Genomic DNA, 17,765 nt, shown 5'->3' with positions numbered 1-17,765 from the left:
GAGCAGGCGAGGCAAGACAGGAAGGAGGGTCCGAAGGAAAGGTTTTAGGGGGGTCAAAACTGATTTTTAAATGAGTATTTTACTCAGGTACAGATCAGGTGACAGAAACATGCTTCTCATCATTTAGGTAATTAAACATCGTAGAGTGCAGGTTTTTATGAACACCTGCCAAAGACAACACTGTCCTGCCTCAGGGTGTTCTTGCTCTTGAAGGTCTCCTCCAGTTTTGCACCCCATTGGCTTTTCATGACGGAGACGGCACATTTCTGCTTTCATTGAAGGAAATGCTCAGTTACGGGTACAGGAAGGGGCAGGGAGGAGGACGCAGAGCATCCCCCACAAAACCTTGAATTACTTATTTACTGTCCAGATTCACCATCTGAACAGTAAGTCATTCCGCTGAACAATGAGGTCTCAGCAGGCATCCCTTTCCTTTGGTTTCCCTCAGGCACCGCAGTACCCGGCTATTTCCGCGCGTTTTCGGGCGCACGCGCCGGCCGCGCGCTCCCGCACAACGCGCGGCGGAAGTTCCGCGCGGCCCCGCGGCAGCGCCCGGCCTCGCCCCTTCCGGCGCGCGCGGACATGGCGGCCGTGCCCGAGGAGCAGGCCGAGCCCGGGCCGGGCCCGAAGCACAGAGAGAAGCAGAAGAACAAGAACAAGAAGAAGGCGGCGCCAGGTGAGGGCGGGATGCGGGACTGGCGGCTGGCCGGGAGGGCCGCGGGCTGCGGGGGCTCCGTGGGGCGCTGCGGAGCGCGCAGGCCGCTGGTGGTGCTTGCGGCCGGCAGCGGCGGTGCCGTGTTGTGGTGTGCCCGCTCTCGGCTTCCTCGCCCCAGTCTGTGCCTTGTTCCTGTGCAATATACTTGAATAATCATCTCGTATATACCAGATCAACAGCGCATATCTCAGCTGTGGTTTTCTTCTTTTTTTTTTTTATACACATAGTTTAAAGCAGTAATTTATCTAAGATCAGAGGAGATGGAAACCGCACTCAACAGTGTATTAAATCAATCTTCTTATAACAATAACTTTTTTTTTTTTAAATAGCAGTTGATGAGTCTGAACTTCTCACTGTGCCGGATGGATGGAAAGAGCCAGCCTTTACAAGAGAGGATAATCCCAGAGGGCTGCTGGAAGAAAGCAGTTTTGCAACATTGTTCCCGAAGTATAGAGAAGCCTACTTGAAAGAGTGCTGGCCACTTGTCCAGAAAGCCTTGGGTGAACATGTATGAACTTTTAACCATTTTGATACTAGACTTTACCTTTTGGGACATACAGGTCTTACTTAAGCTAATAAAAACCGTGCAAGTTGCTTTTCTCATACTGTGTTTGTGAATTTCTACTGTGCTTGCATTTTGAATTAGCAGTGTCATTTTTTGTCATCAAAATCAGTGAAGAACTGTGTAGCCAGACTTGCAGTTCTTTGCAGATGCTGTCAGCAGTATATTTGCAACAGCAAATATCTCATCATCCAGGCACTGACGGCTTTGCTGTGCTTGAATGCAGGGAGATGAGAGAGGTGGTGCTTTGGGCCTTGTGACATATTCAGTCTGGGCTTTGTCTCTGTGTGTGTGAATTTTCTTAAGCTAAATGTCACTCAAGAAAATAGATCTACGTTCTGTTAGTTAACTGCTTACTGCCAAAGCTGAATTATGATATTGATCTGGTGTTTCTTTTCAAATATTGCAGTATGTGAACGCAGCGCTGGATCTAATTGAGGGAAGCATGACTGTCACTACCACTAAGAAGACTTTTGATCCATATATAATCATTAGGGCTAGAGACTTAATAAAACTTCTGGCAAGAAGCGTTCCATTTGAGCAGGTCTGTAATAAATCCTGAAAGTTTTTGTCCATCATAGTGCTTATATTTTGTCTTCAATTCTATCATAATACTTATAAAATACTGCATTTTAAAAATGCGGTAATTTCAAGTGAGTCAAGTAAAATAAAATATGTACCTGAAGTAAGTATATCTGAAAGCAAAGGGACAAGAATAAACTGAAGTATTCTCTTGACTCCTATGAGCAATACATTTGAATTCAGATGACATTGCTTGCATCTCTTTAGGCAGTTCGTATCCTTCAGGACGATGTTGCATGTGACATCATTAAGATAGGCTCTCTGGTGAGGAAGAGAGAGACTTTTATAAAAAGAAGAGCACGGCTTCTTGGGCCAAAAGGATCTACTCTGAAGGTATTTCCTATAGGTGTAGTAACCAGACAATACTGAGACCCAAATTTGTGTCAGGTCTTCGTATTATACTCATTTCATTTCTTTTTTGGTGTAGGCCCTGGAACTGTTAACAAACTGTTATATTATGGTGCAAGGCAACACTGTTTCAGCTCTTGGACCCTTTAGTGGGCTAAAAGAGGTAAGATGGGGTAGATGAGCTGTTTGTGTAGCAACCACAAACTTCTGTGCCCAGCTCAAGGGTGGGCAGTATACAAAATCTGGCAATCTTGGCAGTATCTCACTGACTTTTCAGCTGTGTGTTAGTAAGCTACATTTGCATGAATGTCCATAGTATTATCATCTGAGCTGCTGAATTTTGTTTAGACTCCCAAGATCTTTCTGTCTTGGAAAAAAAACCAAAAGCATCTGTGTGTATTTTAGTAACGGTGGGAGAAGAATGCTTGTCAAAAGCAAGTTCCTCATGACACCATAAGATCCATGGTAACATGAAAATAACGTTTGTGGGGCCTGCTGGAGTCTATTAGAAGCATGACAATAGTATTGGGACAATAGTATTGGCATTTTTTAACTGCTGTTCCTTCCAATTAACCCTGTGCTTTAGCTTTTTAAAGGCTGGAATCAATGATCTTGGAGATCTTCTCCAGCCTTAATGTTTCTTAATGTTAAATGTTACTACTTTGGGGTGGCAGAGGTGGGCAGAGGAAGCACAGTATTTTATAGCTGATATTTTAATTGATTAGCACATGAAATACTTGATAAGCTTTCTGTTCTTCTTCTTTTGTATTCAATACAGGTTAGAAAAGTTGTTCTGGACACAATGAAGAATATACATCCCATATATAACATCAAGGTTAGCGTGGTCCACTGCATCTTTGTTTACAAGAAAATGCTTTTTCTTCACAGAGGGTTGTGTGTTAAAAAAGTTACATGTTTCTGTGTGGTAATCTATTTTGAGAATTTCTGTAGTATGCTGCTTTATAAAAACCACTGACTTTGATATCCTTCATTTTACTAGGATTTATTGCCATAATACCATTATGGCAGTATCTGCAAAATCAAAGGGAACTTTCTTCTTTGATTGTTGGCTTGATACTTGCTCATTTAAACTGAAGCACCTACTCCAGTGCATTCTGTCCCTGTTTTGACACATTTTTCTCATTCTGCTGTTCATAATTAAGCCCCTCTGCTCTTACTGGAGTGAGATGTGGGAGGCTTAAAGGTAGCATATTCCCTCTAAGAAAGTCTAGTAAACTTCTGGTTTGGATCTCTTGGCTTTTACTGTAATACTCTTTTTTTTAATAACTTCTTTGTGACATTCTGAAACTACTGAAGACTTTGATGATCAAAAGGGAATTAGCAAAAGATCCTGAACTGAGGACACAAAGTTGGGAAAGATTTTTGCCTAAATTCAAGCGGAAGAACTTGAAAAAACGGAAGGAGCCCAAGAAGAAAAATACTAAGAAGGAGTACACACCATTCCCACCTCCACAGCCAGAAAGCCAGGTCAGTTGAAACTTTATTTGGTTATGCAGGAATATAGCACACCTGAAATTGTGTTCTTTGTAGAAAGAGTTGGGGAGGCTTTTTCTGTCATCTTCTGTTTCCCTGATACTATACATCTGGCTTATAATGTTTAATTAACTAAGTCTTCTTGCTACTTGTCTTCCACAGATTGATAAAGAATTGGCAAGTGGCGAATACTTCTTGAAAGAAAGACAGAAGAAACGCAAGCAAATGGAAGAGATAAAGGTAAAGTTGTACTAACCCAGGGTCCAGTTAAAAGGCATTTCATTGCTGACTTGGAATATGATTTTTTTTGTCCTTTTTTTGCCCTGCTCTATTGCTGCTTGACCTTTTTTATCGGTAACTTCAGGCAAAGCAAGCAGATGCAGTCAAGAGAAGACAAGAAGAAAGAAATAAAGCTTTTATCCCACCAAAGGAAAAGCCAGCTGTGAAAACAAAGAAAGGTAACCATCTTTTTCCTGTTGTAAAATCTTCTGTTGTCAGTTTCTAAGCTGAGTGATTTTGCAAATACACCCTAGGAAAAAGAAAGCTCATGCAAGAAAAATCCTGATGGTAAGATCCATGGCCAGAGCTTGCCAGGGACAGTAGAAAGATCATCTAGCCAATAATTCTATACCTATAAAATGGCAATCCTCTGTTGAAGAGTCAGTCTCCAATTGGTTATTCTAGCTGCATCAACTTTTGCCTTGCAGTTTTACAGTGAAGCTGCCATGACTTCTACATGCAAGTAAACAGAAAGCAATACTTACTTGAAAAACTTACATCACAACTTTGTTACAAGATAAATAGTTCTAACATTTTGTAATAGTTCTAACATTTTCTAAAGGTTAAAGTAAAACCACACTATGTATAGAGTAAGAGCTTATGTTCTCAAATGTTGTATTTTTTTAATTCACTGGAGAAACAACAATCTTTGTCTTTCTTACTCTGTAGCCTCCACCGAGAAAAAGATTGATATTGAAGCAATCAAAGAAAAGGTAAAGAATGCAAAGAAGAAGAAATTAGGAGCACTCCCTGAGGAAGAAGTAAAGTTAAAAATGGCAGCAGATGAAAAGAAAAAAAAGAAAAAGAAGTAATTCACCACCCAAGATGTTTACTTGTCACCTCTGATGATGAACATTTTTGCACTCTGAAGATGGGTGATTTTTTGCTTTTTTTTGTCAGTATAATGTGGACAAGAAAAGACTAAGTAAATGATTCTCTTTTCCTAAGTACAGTTTAATTAGTGGACCTACAATAGCTGTACAGGCTTGGCAAGGTTGGTGAAGAAAATCTGTGCTACTGTGTTGTTTCATATAGTAAGAGAATGTATTTGGATAATATCCATCTGTGTAAAGGGAAGATTTCAGAATAGAAACATGGAGGGTTTGATGTGGAGTGTTAAACATTTGGGCCAGATCACTCTGGGAAGGTAAAAGCTCAGTCTAATTCAGTGAAAGACTACCAGACAATATGCAGCCTCAAGTTGTGGTGATAACTTTTGCTAAACAGGCAAGCTGTATTACTATATAATGCTTTTATTTTTGTAAAAGCTGATTTTTTTTGTGTCTTGTCTCGATGTTAATAAACTATTTTAATACAATGTTCTTAAATAATTAATCTACTGCACAACCTCCATTGTGTTGTCCTGGAAACAAACTCACAGTTTCATCTGAAAATCAGACAAACCATAATCTTCGTTGCATACCATTGATAAACTGTCATTTATTAGCATTATCGTGATGGGTTTTTACACAGAATATGGTACAAAGTAAGTGTCTTTACATAGAGATTGTGCTGCAGGGAAAGCAAAAAGTTGTGTTATTTACCTTTAAATATATTCCTAGTTTAGTTCCTTCTCGCAAGAATATCTTAAAAATTGTGTTCCTTTTTTTTTTTTTTGGCACTTGCCCTATTTTAAAGGAAGTTTAGAGGTTTTTCAATTTCCTGAAACTGAAATGTGATGAAATTAAATGCACCAGCAGAGCCACTGTTGCTTATTTCATACATCTGAGATTAAAGAAACAAATGTATTGAGGAGGAGATAGAGCCACACTAATGTAATGATTTTGAGTGCTTTTGCTGGGGTTTGGAATTTTGATCACTGCACCTGCAGTGAAAATGATTCTCCTAGAAGGATGCAGCTCAATGCCTTTTACATTAGTGACTTTTTATTTGAAACTAGTAGATGAAAACACTTTTTTTTTTTTTTGTTTGAAAGATGCCACATTGTACCCCACGTTGTATCCTTTTGGTATGCCTAAAGGTTTTTAAGTGAAGGTCTTTCTTGGGATTTCCTAAGAGCTGCTGAAGTATATAGTAAATGAAACTGTTGACATGTTGAACTTTAAGGTCTCTGTGTTGCTTCTGTTTCTTCTGGAGACCACACAATTAAACTAAGCAGGAGAGAACTTCTACTGAGCTCATTTTAAGCTCCCTGGACATACAGCAGTGTATCTGGTTCCCTTCCCTGCATTCCTCTTTCCAGTAGTAGGATATTATCCCATGTGGGGGGCAGAGACCATGCTGGATGGTCTGCTGTAGAGCCCTGTGCAGGAGAGTGCCCACACATGAAGTCCTGTCCACGTGCAGTTGCCAGCTGGTTTTTAGTTGGGACTTTGCACTACATGGAACTTGAGGCTTGTGTTTCCCACAGGAGTGTCTGTGAGTGTGCTGTCTTGGCTATGGAGGCTCCAGCAGTCACCAAACAAAGATGTGTATATATAAAGATATATCAAGCATGAAATTCTTAATTTTGTCCCCAGACATACTTGCATTTTGAAAAATGATTTATTCAAGGAATGCTGCAATATTGAAATTATTCTAGTATAAGCAATACTAGGAGATAATGATCTGGAAGTGTAATGTGAGAAATGTTGGGCCACAGTTCCAGGGTTTTCTGTTAAAATCCATGCCAGTAGTAAGATCAGGAGTCAGGGTCAGGAGTGGGCATGCAGAAATATTGATAGGTATTGTGGCTACAGTACTGTAGAAATGAAGGGGTCAGGGGAACTTGCCAGTTTCTCCCACAGCAGTGTGTGCAGAGGGACAGGGTACAGAAGCTTCTAAAAGTATAGACAGGGATTGCTGTGGTCCAGCTGTGAGTTTGGGCAGCTCTGCTGCTTCCAGACTGCTTGAGCTGGGTGACTGTGGTTGGTAGAGGACATACTGAGCTGAACACAGCAGCTGTCCCCGCTGCCTTCTGCCTGCTCCAGATGTGCAGGTTCCAGGAGATTTGTTCTTTGGCAACTGTTGAACCAAACTTGTAACTATGGGCACCGTGTGATTTTATTTTTTTAAATAATAAAAATTATTTTAAAAAATAAAAAAGATTTTTTAATTCTATCTTTCCCAGTACTGTTTCTAGTGTTGCGCAAGTTGGAGCTGAATCTGGGGTTATTTTGTGCACCAGCAGTTAAGCTTTATGTCATGTTGCAAATTCATGATTGCCATACACAGGAAGCAGGAAATAATAATTTATTGTTTGAAACAACAGTAAAACCTCTATACTCAAAAAAATATATAACCACAACAGGAAAGATTGCAGTGATACATAACCATGTAAACACAGGTGAAACTGTTTAGGCACAGATGCCATGAGTTTGAAAACAAATTCTAAACAAAACAAAGTACCAATGACAAGTGCTCTGTGAGACTGGGCAGTGTGCTGCCTGCCACAGGATGAAAATACCAGAGCTCACAGGGATCCAAAAATTCCTTAAAAAAATTTAAATTACACAGTCCACTCTGAATCTTGCTGTAGGAGTGCCCAAGGTAAGAGTGCAATAGGAATGAGACAGGTGCATGCTCTGCCTGTGCCTTGGCTGTGGCCTGGCTCCTGAGCTGGACACTCCAGCCCTTCCTGAAGTGTGTTAGGCAGCTGCCTGCACCTCAGTGTGCTGCCTGGACAATGTGCCCCTGTACCCACCAGATCACATGCACACTGCTCCACTTTAAAAATATTTTAACTTTTTAACTTTTAAAGAAATGTTAACATCTAAATCCATTTAAACTTTTAACTGGTCCTGAGCAATGAGAAAGCTGCTTATCAGTGCTTGTAACTATGACCTGCAATGAAGATGTTATTTCTGTACTTTTAAATCACCTGTGAATGCAAACAATGTCTCTACCAATGTTTGTCCTACCTGTAACTTATGTGAATGGAAGAGATTAGTTGAGCCAAGTGCTCTTGTGGTCTTCTATATGTGTGTTACCCACTGGCAGGTACTAGAGACCAATATTTTGGTAAGAGCCAGGTGGCCACAAATGTCAGTATAAGGAGTAGTGATCTTAAAACAATAATGGAGATGCAGAACTCATCACACGCAGGCCTGTCCCACTCTGGATGCCACTTGGAATTCTCTGTAAACAAAACAATTCACTTGTTTTCAAGTATAACTGTGACAAGGGCAACAAAAGGAAGCAGTAATTCCAGTGGTACTTACCAACGACTTTGTCACGCTCTGCATTTTCTGGAGAGAGAAAAGAAGTAAACAAAAGCACACTTATAATTTACAAACAATTTGACTCTAATCAAAAGGGAATGAAATGTGAACATCACAAGGGGCTTATAAATACAGCTGATGTGTTTTTTCTCAGGAAAAAGCAAAGACCTGCTGACTCTGGGAGAGCCTTGCAGTGACTCTCAGGACTGGTGAGGAGAGCTTTCTCACACATATTTGACTCCTACCACCAATGGCTGGTGTAGAGAGGACTCCCCTCTGGGTGTGCTTGCCAAGATTACCCTGTGCCCTGCATTTTGAGAGCCTGCAACTAACATTAAACAGCTCTGTGAATCCAGGACTCCCTTAAATTCCTTAGGTACTGGTGTTTTAATGGCATCTTTCCACTCCTTTTAGTTCACTAATGGTTGAGTGGTGGTGTGACCATACCCTCAGCTCCCTGCAGGCCAATGGCCACAGGACAGTGCCTTGTCTTTATGGAAATTTCAGGTCTCCTTTCCTCCTGGCTCCATGCAGCCATTACAAAGCCAAGTACAGGCATATAAGGAAGGCTGTTAGACTTGGGTTGAGCACTGCATCTCCATGAATGCTCTGGCATGTCAGCCTTGTTCTCTCCTAGTGCTTAGGGGAAAGCAGATGGCCTGGCTGATGGTCATTGGAGTGAGCAGCTTTGGCAGTGCCATGGCTGCTCCCCCCACCCACAGTGGCATGGCAGGGGCAAAGCTAGCTTGGACCTGCACCAGCTCAAGCCACAGCTCACACATCAGATGTGGATAACCCGGAGTCCCCAGGACAGGTATCCCATTCTCTGCTTTCTGTTCCTGCAAGTAGTAACTTCTGGCAGGTAACCTAAACTGCAGCCACCATATGTCCTGTAACACACCCTCCAGCACCTGAAGAGCAGACCCCATCCCATCACCCCCCCAGGGCGGAAAACAGGCTCCTTCTGCCCTCATCCCCTCTCTTTGTGCATCACTACCCACTTGGCTTCTGATTGCAGTTTTTCAGCCTATTTTTAGGAACAGGAGAGTGCTGTGCCTGCCTCCTGCCGCTATCTTTTGTGTGCTCTTTCCCTTTCTACACGTGCTTGAGGAGGATGTCTGGTTGTCTTCTACTTACGACACAGCTGCATGGTACACTGCTCACCACCGCACTCGCTGCACGCTGTTCCCGTCTTGTATGGCTGCACTGGGTAATTCCCACTGCGAAGGAAAATACCACAGCTCTCCAACAGCCCTTGGGAAGATGGCAATACCTACTGCCAATTAGGTTTTAACCTGAGCTCTGCTTCACTTCTGTTGATAGAATGATGGTTTTTTTCAAGAGTACTGTCTGAGTGCCCTGTGCCCAAGACATGCAGTGAAACAAGAGATTAGGTGTAATGGGACACCCTGTTTAGGAACTTGGAGACAGCACTATTGCAAACCTGGGAATTAAAGCAGTCTCAGAGTTGGGTAATTTGTGTACGTGGAGACTCTGGAACCTCAGAGCTGGCTCTGGCTAGGGAAGCAAGAGCAGGTTCAGTTACTGTGTATGTATGTGTGTATTCAGCCTTGAAGAGGAATGCTTTGGTGTTGGAAAATCATAAGTGGTGATTTCATCCATTTGTTGTTTAATATTTTAGGAGTGATGTAGGATTCTCTCCTGCTCCCTCCTCTGCCAGTGGTGTGAGTGGGACCTCTGCCCAGGCTGATACTGCACCAAAACACAGCTTCAGTGCTTTGCTCAAAGCATGGCCAAAGCAAGACTTACAGCATGCCTCAAACTGCCCATGAACACAGAGAGGGATTTTGTAAGCATGAAATCTCAGCAGTGAGATGAAACTTTGCGGTAAAACCTCATTACTTTGAGCAAAGCAAGGCTTTCATTGCTTGGTTTAAGCTGAAGAGTATTCACTTGAGAAAACTGTGTATGCATCTTGCCTGGGCTCTTGACAGAGCTGAAACAAAGCAATGAAGCAACTGCTTCTCAAAATCCACAGCTGGATGTGACATTACTCCACTTGTTAGCATGCAACTGACCATTTGTGATGTCCTCACCCAACAGGGAAGGGCCCAGCTTTAAAACCCTCTCTAGAGTGCCTTGCTTCTCCAGAGAGGCCCCTGCCTGCTTTGCTGAGTGCTGGTGAAGGGACCACTCCTCTTCCCCATGCCAACACAGGGCAAGAAATCCAGCGGGATTTTGGCCCTCTGCACATTTGGGGTGGGGCTTCTGGGGAGAGCAGCAGCTGTGTCATTTCAAGGTATCTAGTCAGGGGTACATATTCTTCCAAGGATGAGGCATGGGCAAAAGAAATGCCAAACTTGCTTGAGTTCAGGGGTTGCCTGGCCTTGGTCCAATATGGTATGCATGTAAGGCTTTTAAAGCTGCATTGATATTGAGGTGGTATTAACTAGCTGGAGATGAGAATAGTACATCCATCCTAGCCAGATATCCTACTGACTATGCACATGAAGGACCTCTGGATCAAATTTTGTCTTGAGCAGCCCCAGCCTCCTAAGCAGCCCTCAGCTGCTAAGATTGCAGGCTGCCAGCACTGCACACTTCAATGTTTATCCAAGCCATTGACTTAAGGGCTTAATTCCTCAGGCATGTGTGGGAATATCTTCAGACTTTGGGTTTGCACCTTGGCAACTGTCTGGGGTCATCTTGGCATTTAGGTGCAAGGGATTAACTTTCAGATGATCACTTCAATATTTTCATGTCAACATCTTATGTTTAATCCTTTCTTCCAGTCCACTGCTTTTTGTCTTGAATATATAGGCCTCATCTAACAAATTTAAAAAAAAATGGTTGGACAAAGATATACCTCTTCTCTGTTTTGGAGACTGTTTCCTCCCACAGAAAACAGGACTAAATAGACTGATCTAATAAATTTGCATGTTGTGGAAGGGAAGGGGTAGGACCCAAACCCTGTGAAATATCACAACAAAAAACCTTACGGCGGCCCATAGTTGCAGACGAAGTGTGCAGCGTTGCGTATGGAGATGTACTGCACCGTGGGACAGAAGTGGACAGCACAACCAACCTTGTAGCTTGTAGCCCAAACTACCTGCAAGGACAGATGGATACACTGGTGACAAAGGCTTTGATTCAGCACCTGAAGAGTTAGGAGAAGACATGCTCTCCCTTGTTTTATCACATACTAATGGGATGAGGAGGACTCTTCTGGCAGGCTTCACAGGGAAAAGCAGCAATAATGGATCTCAAAATCATAGTTTGTTCTGAAAAAAGACTGATTATTTTACCCAATTCACCATATATTTGTTAAAACTGTGCAGAAAGAAGACACAACTGGCTGTAACAGGTTGTTTTCCTTTCTGGTAAAGGAGAAAGGTGAAGTTCATGTTTTTTGTTTCAACCTAATCCATTAGCATTCTGTCTTTCCTGATGTGGGAGCTGAGTTCACACCAGTGCAGAAAAGGCTGCATGACCTGCTACAGCTCATATGAGGGCTGACTACCCTGTCACTAAATCCTGTGGGGATATAAAGCAAATTGCCAGAAGGCACTGGTGCTTTAGGAGGAGGATTGTGTTTAGGCTGCACTCCTGCCTTTTAACATCATGGCCATGACTAAGATAATGTAGGGGTAAGGCCATTACTTCACTTACTGATCCTCTCTCTCCTCCCTTTGCCTGTTTCCTTTGGGAATAGCATCTGGACAAAGTGTGCGCATGATGTTTGCGGAACTGCAGACATCTCTTTTCATGATGGTACTTCAGCCCTTGGCATTTGAAGTCTGCCTGACAGAGCTGGGACCTCATTCCACTCATGCACTGCAGCCCACAGCCACTGCTGTTGCCTGTTTTTCAGCAACTGCTTGGCTAATCTGACTGCTTGATAGCTGCACTGTTTTCTTCCCAAAAACCCCACAAACTGTCACATTTAAAGTAATAACATAGCGACTCTTTTCATCCCATGATTTCGAACATAAGAACATCTTGTGCACACAGACATATAGTAAGACTACAGAACCTGGAAAGATTCACTGAATCTTCAACAGAAATGTAGAGGTTTTGTATCAAAATGGCAAAGCTGGTTCATGGTTTAGATGTAGAAATGCAATGCCTACCTGAGTGTAGTGGCCACATACTCTACTGCACCTATTGGTGTCGTAATCGTAGAACTCGACCTCATTGAACCAAGAGGAGAGGGCTGCTTTCACAGTAAAGACAGAAACTGAGCCAGTCCAGATGTTTTCTCCAGCAGTAACAAATCTGGGGTGAACTTTTCCTTTCTCTTTGAGGTGTATATTGTGTTTAAATAAGCATTTCTTTGCCCAAGCTTTTGCAGTCTTTGCCAAATCTGGATCCCAACTCTGCAAAATAAAGACAATTAAAAATCACTTTGTTATATTGGCAGTGCAGTAATTCAGAGCAGCTCTCAGGAAAAGCTGTGTCTCAATTGTGTAGATGCTTTTGGTTTATTCATTTTTTACTTCTGTGGAGACTCACGGAGCTACATGGTAGACCAACTTGTAGGTTTGTTTCTGATTTGAACTTAAATTGCTGGTTAAGTTTGAGGAAAGTTTTTTGGGGTGGTGTATGAACTTGGCTGACTGGCTTGTTGGACACCAAGAGCTGTACATCAGCCAAATACAGTGTTTGTGGCACAATGAGCATTTCAAGGCTATGCTGGCTATGACAGAACATTAATGTAAATGAAATGAATTTACATGGAATCTGGAAAATTAGGGTTATGCTTACCATACCAATAATGCAAAAGTCTTGTGTAGCCTCATATTTGCTTAAGGCCATGGCTTGCAGGTCTGTTCACAAGCATACTGGGATTTTGGGGACAGTTTAAACTCAACCCTTTGGTAAGCATCATTGTGTTTGGTGGCTTGAAACCTGAGCGCTGAATTTGTGTTTGTAGAATGACTCATTCACTTGCTATTCCATTTTAGAGAAAGTGGCTATTTAAGCAACTGAGTTATGTAAATGTCTTTTGTTTGCACTGGAGGTGGTGTCTGCTCCTGCTGGGTTTTCTTGTGCACACACCTTGATTGAGCGATTACAACATTGTACCTCCTGGCAGATACAGTACCACAAATGTATGCTTGTAGTCCTAGTTATACTTTGTGTTATGTAAATGAAGTTGTCCAGCACTGAACTATCTTGTACTGAAGTTTGTTTTTTTTTTTTAAATAAACCTTTTATTTGTCCTCGTCTGAATTAATTAAAATAGTTTACCTCATTCTGCAAATGATGGAAATGCCAAGGAAATTGTTTTGAATGGATCAGAAATGATGAAGGAAAAGGTGTATTTTACAATCTACCTTTTTGTAGATTTTTTGGTAAATTCTAACAAAGGTAGGTTGTTGGGTTTTATGTCTATGTTCTACCTAGGTAACTTTTTTTGTACCATAGCTAAGTCTGAAACAATGTGTATTGTTAATGCTACCAATTAGTAATTAAAAATCACAAGATCATGCCAAAATTCATCTACACAGATTTAAAAATATTTTTAACTTATATCTTCCATTTCTTCCTTTGCCTAATGTTTGTGGAAGGTGTATTTTCCCAATTTGGTGGGGTGGACACTGCTCAGGTGCCCACCAAAGCCACTTTATCACTGCCCTCCTCAGCTGAGGAGGGGAGAGAAAATGCAACCAAAGGCTCCTGGATTGAGATAAGACAGGGAGAGATCATCCTTCAGTTACTGTCATGGGCAAAACAGATTCAGCTTGGGGAAATTAATTGTATTTATTACAATTTTAAACCCCTTCCCCGCACCTCTCCTTTCTTCCAGGACATAACTTTAGTCCTGATTTTCCACTTCCTCCTCCCCCTCAACAGCACAAGGGGACATGACCTGGGGGTTATGCTCTGTTCATCAAACACTGTCTCTCCTGCTCCCTCCTCCTCAGGAGGAGGACTCCTCACACTCTTCTCCTGCTGCAGTGTGGGGTCTGTCCAACAGGAGACAGTCCTTCACAAACTTCTCTTCCTTCTTCCTTCTCATGGGGTGTAGCTCTTCACAAACTGCTCCAGCACGGTCCCTCCCTCAGGGTGCAGTCCTGCAGGAGCACACTGCTCCAGAGTGGGTCCCCCATGGGGTCACCAGTCCTGCCAGCAAACCTGCTCAGTGCGGGCTCCTCTCTCCATGGGGCCACAGCTCCAGCACAGCTTTCCCACAGGGTCACAGCCCCCTTCAGGCCTCCACCTGCCCCAGTGTGGGGTCCTGCACAGGCTGCTGCTGGATCTCTGTTCCTCCATGGACCTCCATGGACTGCAGGGTCACATCCTGCCTCACCCTGTTCGACACCGGGGGCTGCAGGGGAATCTCTGCCCCAGTGCCTGGAGCACCTCCTCCCACCTTTTCTGCCCTGACCTCCATGTCTGCAGAGTTGCTCCTTTCACATGTTCTTACTCTTCTCTGGCTGCAATTGCTCTCACACAACCTTTCCCCTTCATGAATGAATTATCCTAGAGGCACTGCCACTGTGGCTGAAGGACTTGGCCTTGGCCAGCAGTGGGGAAATGGCTCTGTGGGACATGCAGGAAGCTTCTGGCAGCTTCTCAGAGAAGCCACCCCTGCCACCCCCTCTGCTTTCAAAACCTGTTTGTGCAAACCAAATACACCCACAAAACTAGGACATAAATAATTTAGATAGGAACTCAGTACATCAAGTATTAAATTTGGGGCAGGGAGTCTTATTTCAAGTAAGCAGTTGGTATTTCCTTAGATACTTTTAAGGACAATGGATAAAATCTGGCATTGTACAGAACGTATCTTCCAGTCCGGGAAGGTAACTCTGCCAGTTAAGACAGAAGCTTCATTTTACATCTTGTCAAGGGTCTGAGATGATCATCCTGAAAGAAGTACAACAGTGGGGGATGCACCTTAGCATTTCATGGTCTCTTTTTTTTTCACACTCCGCTTTTTACGCGTCCTTCATCCTATAGTAGTAATAGGTTTAAACTTTGATAAAGGTATGAATAATGCTAAGTTTAAAGTTCCATAGTAAGTTTAAATATACTTTCCATTTTGTGTGAATGCTTAATCTGGCTAACAGATGAAAAGCAGTGTACAGAAATGTTCACAATGATTTTTAGTTTAACTGCAGTTACACTCCATATTTGCTTATAATACTGCACTTAAACAGAAAGATTAGACTAAATGGCAGTCGAAGAAAATGCACAGGACAGGGAGATTTGCATATAGATATCACTGCTGTTTAAGGAAACAATACTTACTTTTTTTCCTCTCTCATGAACTGCTTCTCAGTTTTCATTTTATAACAAGTTGTTTGCTGACTTAAGGATGAAAAATTTAATGCATAAATATGTGAAAAATGATGGAAGGAGCACTAATTCAAAAGAGACTGTTATGAAGCACTGATGAAACTGATGGGACTCTGCTGTTTTTGAGAAGCCTTAGAACAGAATGAAGTAGTGTTTTGGGTGGATGAGAAAAGGTTCATATTTGTCAGGTAAAAAATTTTAGATAAATGTTCTCATTTTATAATACATGGATTACCAATACCAATGGTTGAGCTTTGCTACTTGCAATTAAAGGAGTTTCCATTTTGCATTTTCTTTTAAAGACTACTTTTCCAAAATATGAGAATGCCCTGAATTCGATCTTAATTTTTACATATCTAGGTGGGCAGTTACTTCCGGCAAAAAGTAAGTTCCTTGTGAACTAAAAGCACCATCTTCTTTTCTGCCTTTTTGAAGTGCCAAGGGCCACTCAAAATACTGTTTTCAATTCTCATGCTTTTAGTTTTGTAATAGATTTTATCATGTATTGCACTGCTATCTCCACATTAAATAGTTCCTGGAAGAGGTCATATTAAAGACTAGGGGTTTTGCAGTATTTTGTAAGAAACTTGCCATGATTCAATTTCTGGTTTAGATGCAATTTATTTGTCTCTTTCTTATGCTGCCTTTTTCTTTTTTTCCAATTTAAGTTCCTTACTTTTTCAAAAGAAGAAATTAAGCAGAATTTAAAAATATGAACACTGCACTTTTAACACATCCTAATAATATTTTGTTTGTTTAGGGCCGGTAAAGCAATCAGAAAATACAGAGTCCAAGCAATATGTTCTGAAGGCCAGGATGCACAGCTGAGGAGAGCTGATCTAAAAGACGCATCTAGAAGAGAAACGAACTAAGTTTCCTGTCGTGTTTGCAATTCAAGTTTTATTGCTGTGCAGTTACCCCTCCTAAAATGGGGCACTTATCTTTTGGTGTTTGACAACCAGAAACGGAACATGAGCTTGGTGCTTTCTGGCCTTCCCTGCAGGCCCAGCCCCTCGGAGCTGCCGCCCGGCTGGCTCAGTGGGTGAGAGCCTGCAGAGACCGCTCAGAGAAAGCCCTGCAGCGCAGTCTGGCAACAGGATCGGCCCTCGCCGATACTCGAGCAGGAAAGCTGTGCTCAGATGAGCACAAACCCCACACCTCCGGCTGCCGAGCTGCGTGCGGTGCCTCGCAACCAGGAGCGGAGGCTCCTCACACAGCACAGCCCCGCGGGGCTGAGGGCTGGCTTCTGCGGCTTCGAGTGGGGAATTCCAGAGCTACACTGCACATATCCGATTGCATAAAGCCACCTCATAATTAGAGCCTTCTTCTCTGCTTTGAAAAGCAGTGAGTCTTATGACCCTAGGTTTTTGTGGGGCTGTTTTCTGATTTTTTTGCATTTGATCATAAAAGCAATCTTTGAGAATCATAAACAGCATCGCAATGCTACAAATTTGTATATAAGTCATGAAGATTCCCTTACCATGTAAAGCATGTTGCTGGCTGGTGGATCCACTTTAGACCGCAATGAGTTGTGGGTTTCCACACATTCCTCAATAAACTTTGGATCCCGAGGATCAGGCAACGTCGATGAGTCATAACAATCAGAGGAATAACAAAAGAGTAGTAAAGCCAGCAAACAAGTAGAAAATTTGCTTGTCATTGAGAATGGGAGAAGAAGAGACGGTTCAAGCAGAAAGTCACCACGGTGGATCTAGGGGCATCCCTAGACGTCCGAGCCGGTGGTGCTGAAACCCGCGGGCTCCGTTGCCCTTACACAGAGCCCCTGGGCAGCCTGAGGGCGGCGGGGCGGGGCCCGGCCCTCAGCGCGGCCGCTGCGGGGGCGGGCGCTGCGCACGCCCGGGGCAGCGGGGCGCGGGCCGCGGCGGGTCGGACGGGGCGAGCACCCCCGAACTCGGGTGTCCTGTTGGACACCCCGCTGCCTGTGCTTGTGCTGCTCCTCACGCTCTGTACAGCGCACCGCAAGGGAACGCCGCCGGGGAAAGCATCAGTGTCGGTCCTGCCCCCGCGGGGCCGGCGCTGAAAGTCGGTTCATTTCTGCGGTTTGTGCACAGGCATCAAGGAAGTTTTCTTCAGCAGTTCCGTCACCTAGCACTTGCTTAAGGCATGCACTGCAAATGTCATTAGTTCTTTCCTTAGAGTCATGCTTGTCAACATTTGGCCTTCCAGCTTTAAAAGCAGACTGTTTCTGCCGTATAAAGTGGTTTTAGCTCTAGCAGCAGCAGTTTGCTTGGAAGATGTGTGGGCTGGACTTACCTTAGCCATGGTAATTGAATACAAAGTTAGTCACAGGAAACGAGTCATATTTCAAGAAGACTGCTGTGAGAATAAGGAAATTGAG

At 43.0% G+C, this 17,765-nt stretch overlaps 2 protein-coding genes across 3 annotated transcripts; one reads left to right on the top strand and one right to left on the bottom strand.

The window, feature by feature from the left end:
• Nucleotides 1-529: 529 nt before the first annotated feature.
• Nucleotides 530-5,298, top strand: KRR1 (KRR1 small subunit processome component homolog). 2 transcript variants are annotated; one of them, XM_064419552.1, is made up of 10 exons: nt 530-676; nt 1,048-1,223; nt 1,687-1,821; nt 2,067-2,192; nt 2,287-2,370; nt 2,986-3,042; nt 3,525-3,695; nt 3,864-3,941; nt 4,066-4,159; nt 4,650-5,298. In XM_064419552.1, the coding sequence occupies exons 1-10, from the start codon at nt 583-585 to the stop codon at nt 4,790-4,792; spliced, it is 1,158 nt and encodes a 385-aa protein (XP_064275622.1). In that variant the 5' UTR covers nt 530-582; the 3' UTR covers nt 4,793-5,298. The 2 variants fall into 2 exon arrangements, with proteins under 2 accessions (XP_064275622.1, XP_064275621.1); XM_064419551.1 differs by having other exon boundaries at nt 1,045-1,223.
• A 1,859-nt stretch (nt 5,299-7,157) lies between these two features.
• On the bottom strand, nt 7,158-17,224 carry LOC135300266 (glioma pathogenesis-related protein 1-like). Its single transcript, XM_064419556.1, has 6 exons — nt 16,887-17,224; nt 12,232-12,477; nt 11,101-11,210; nt 9,278-9,360; nt 8,141-8,167; nt 7,158-8,057 (listed from the first exon to the last, which is right to left on the bottom strand). The coding sequence occupies exons 1-6, from the start codon at nt 17,064-17,066 to the stop codon at nt 7,906-7,908; spliced, it is 798 nt and encodes a 265-aa protein (XP_064275626.1). The 5' UTR covers nt 17,067-17,224; the 3' UTR covers nt 7,158-7,905.
• Nucleotides 17,225-17,765: the final 541 nt, after the last annotated feature.

This window comes from Passer domesticus, chromosome 5 (assembly GCF_036417665.1).
Source record: "Passer domesticus isolate bPasDom1 chromosome 5, bPasDom1.hap1, whole genome shotgun sequence".
NCBI classification, from domain to species: domain Eukaryota; kingdom Metazoa; phylum Chordata; class Aves; order Passeriformes; family Passeridae; genus Passer; species Passer domesticus.
Note: the sequence above shows the minus strand (reverse complement) of the source record. Positions and strands in the feature narration are given on the sequence as shown.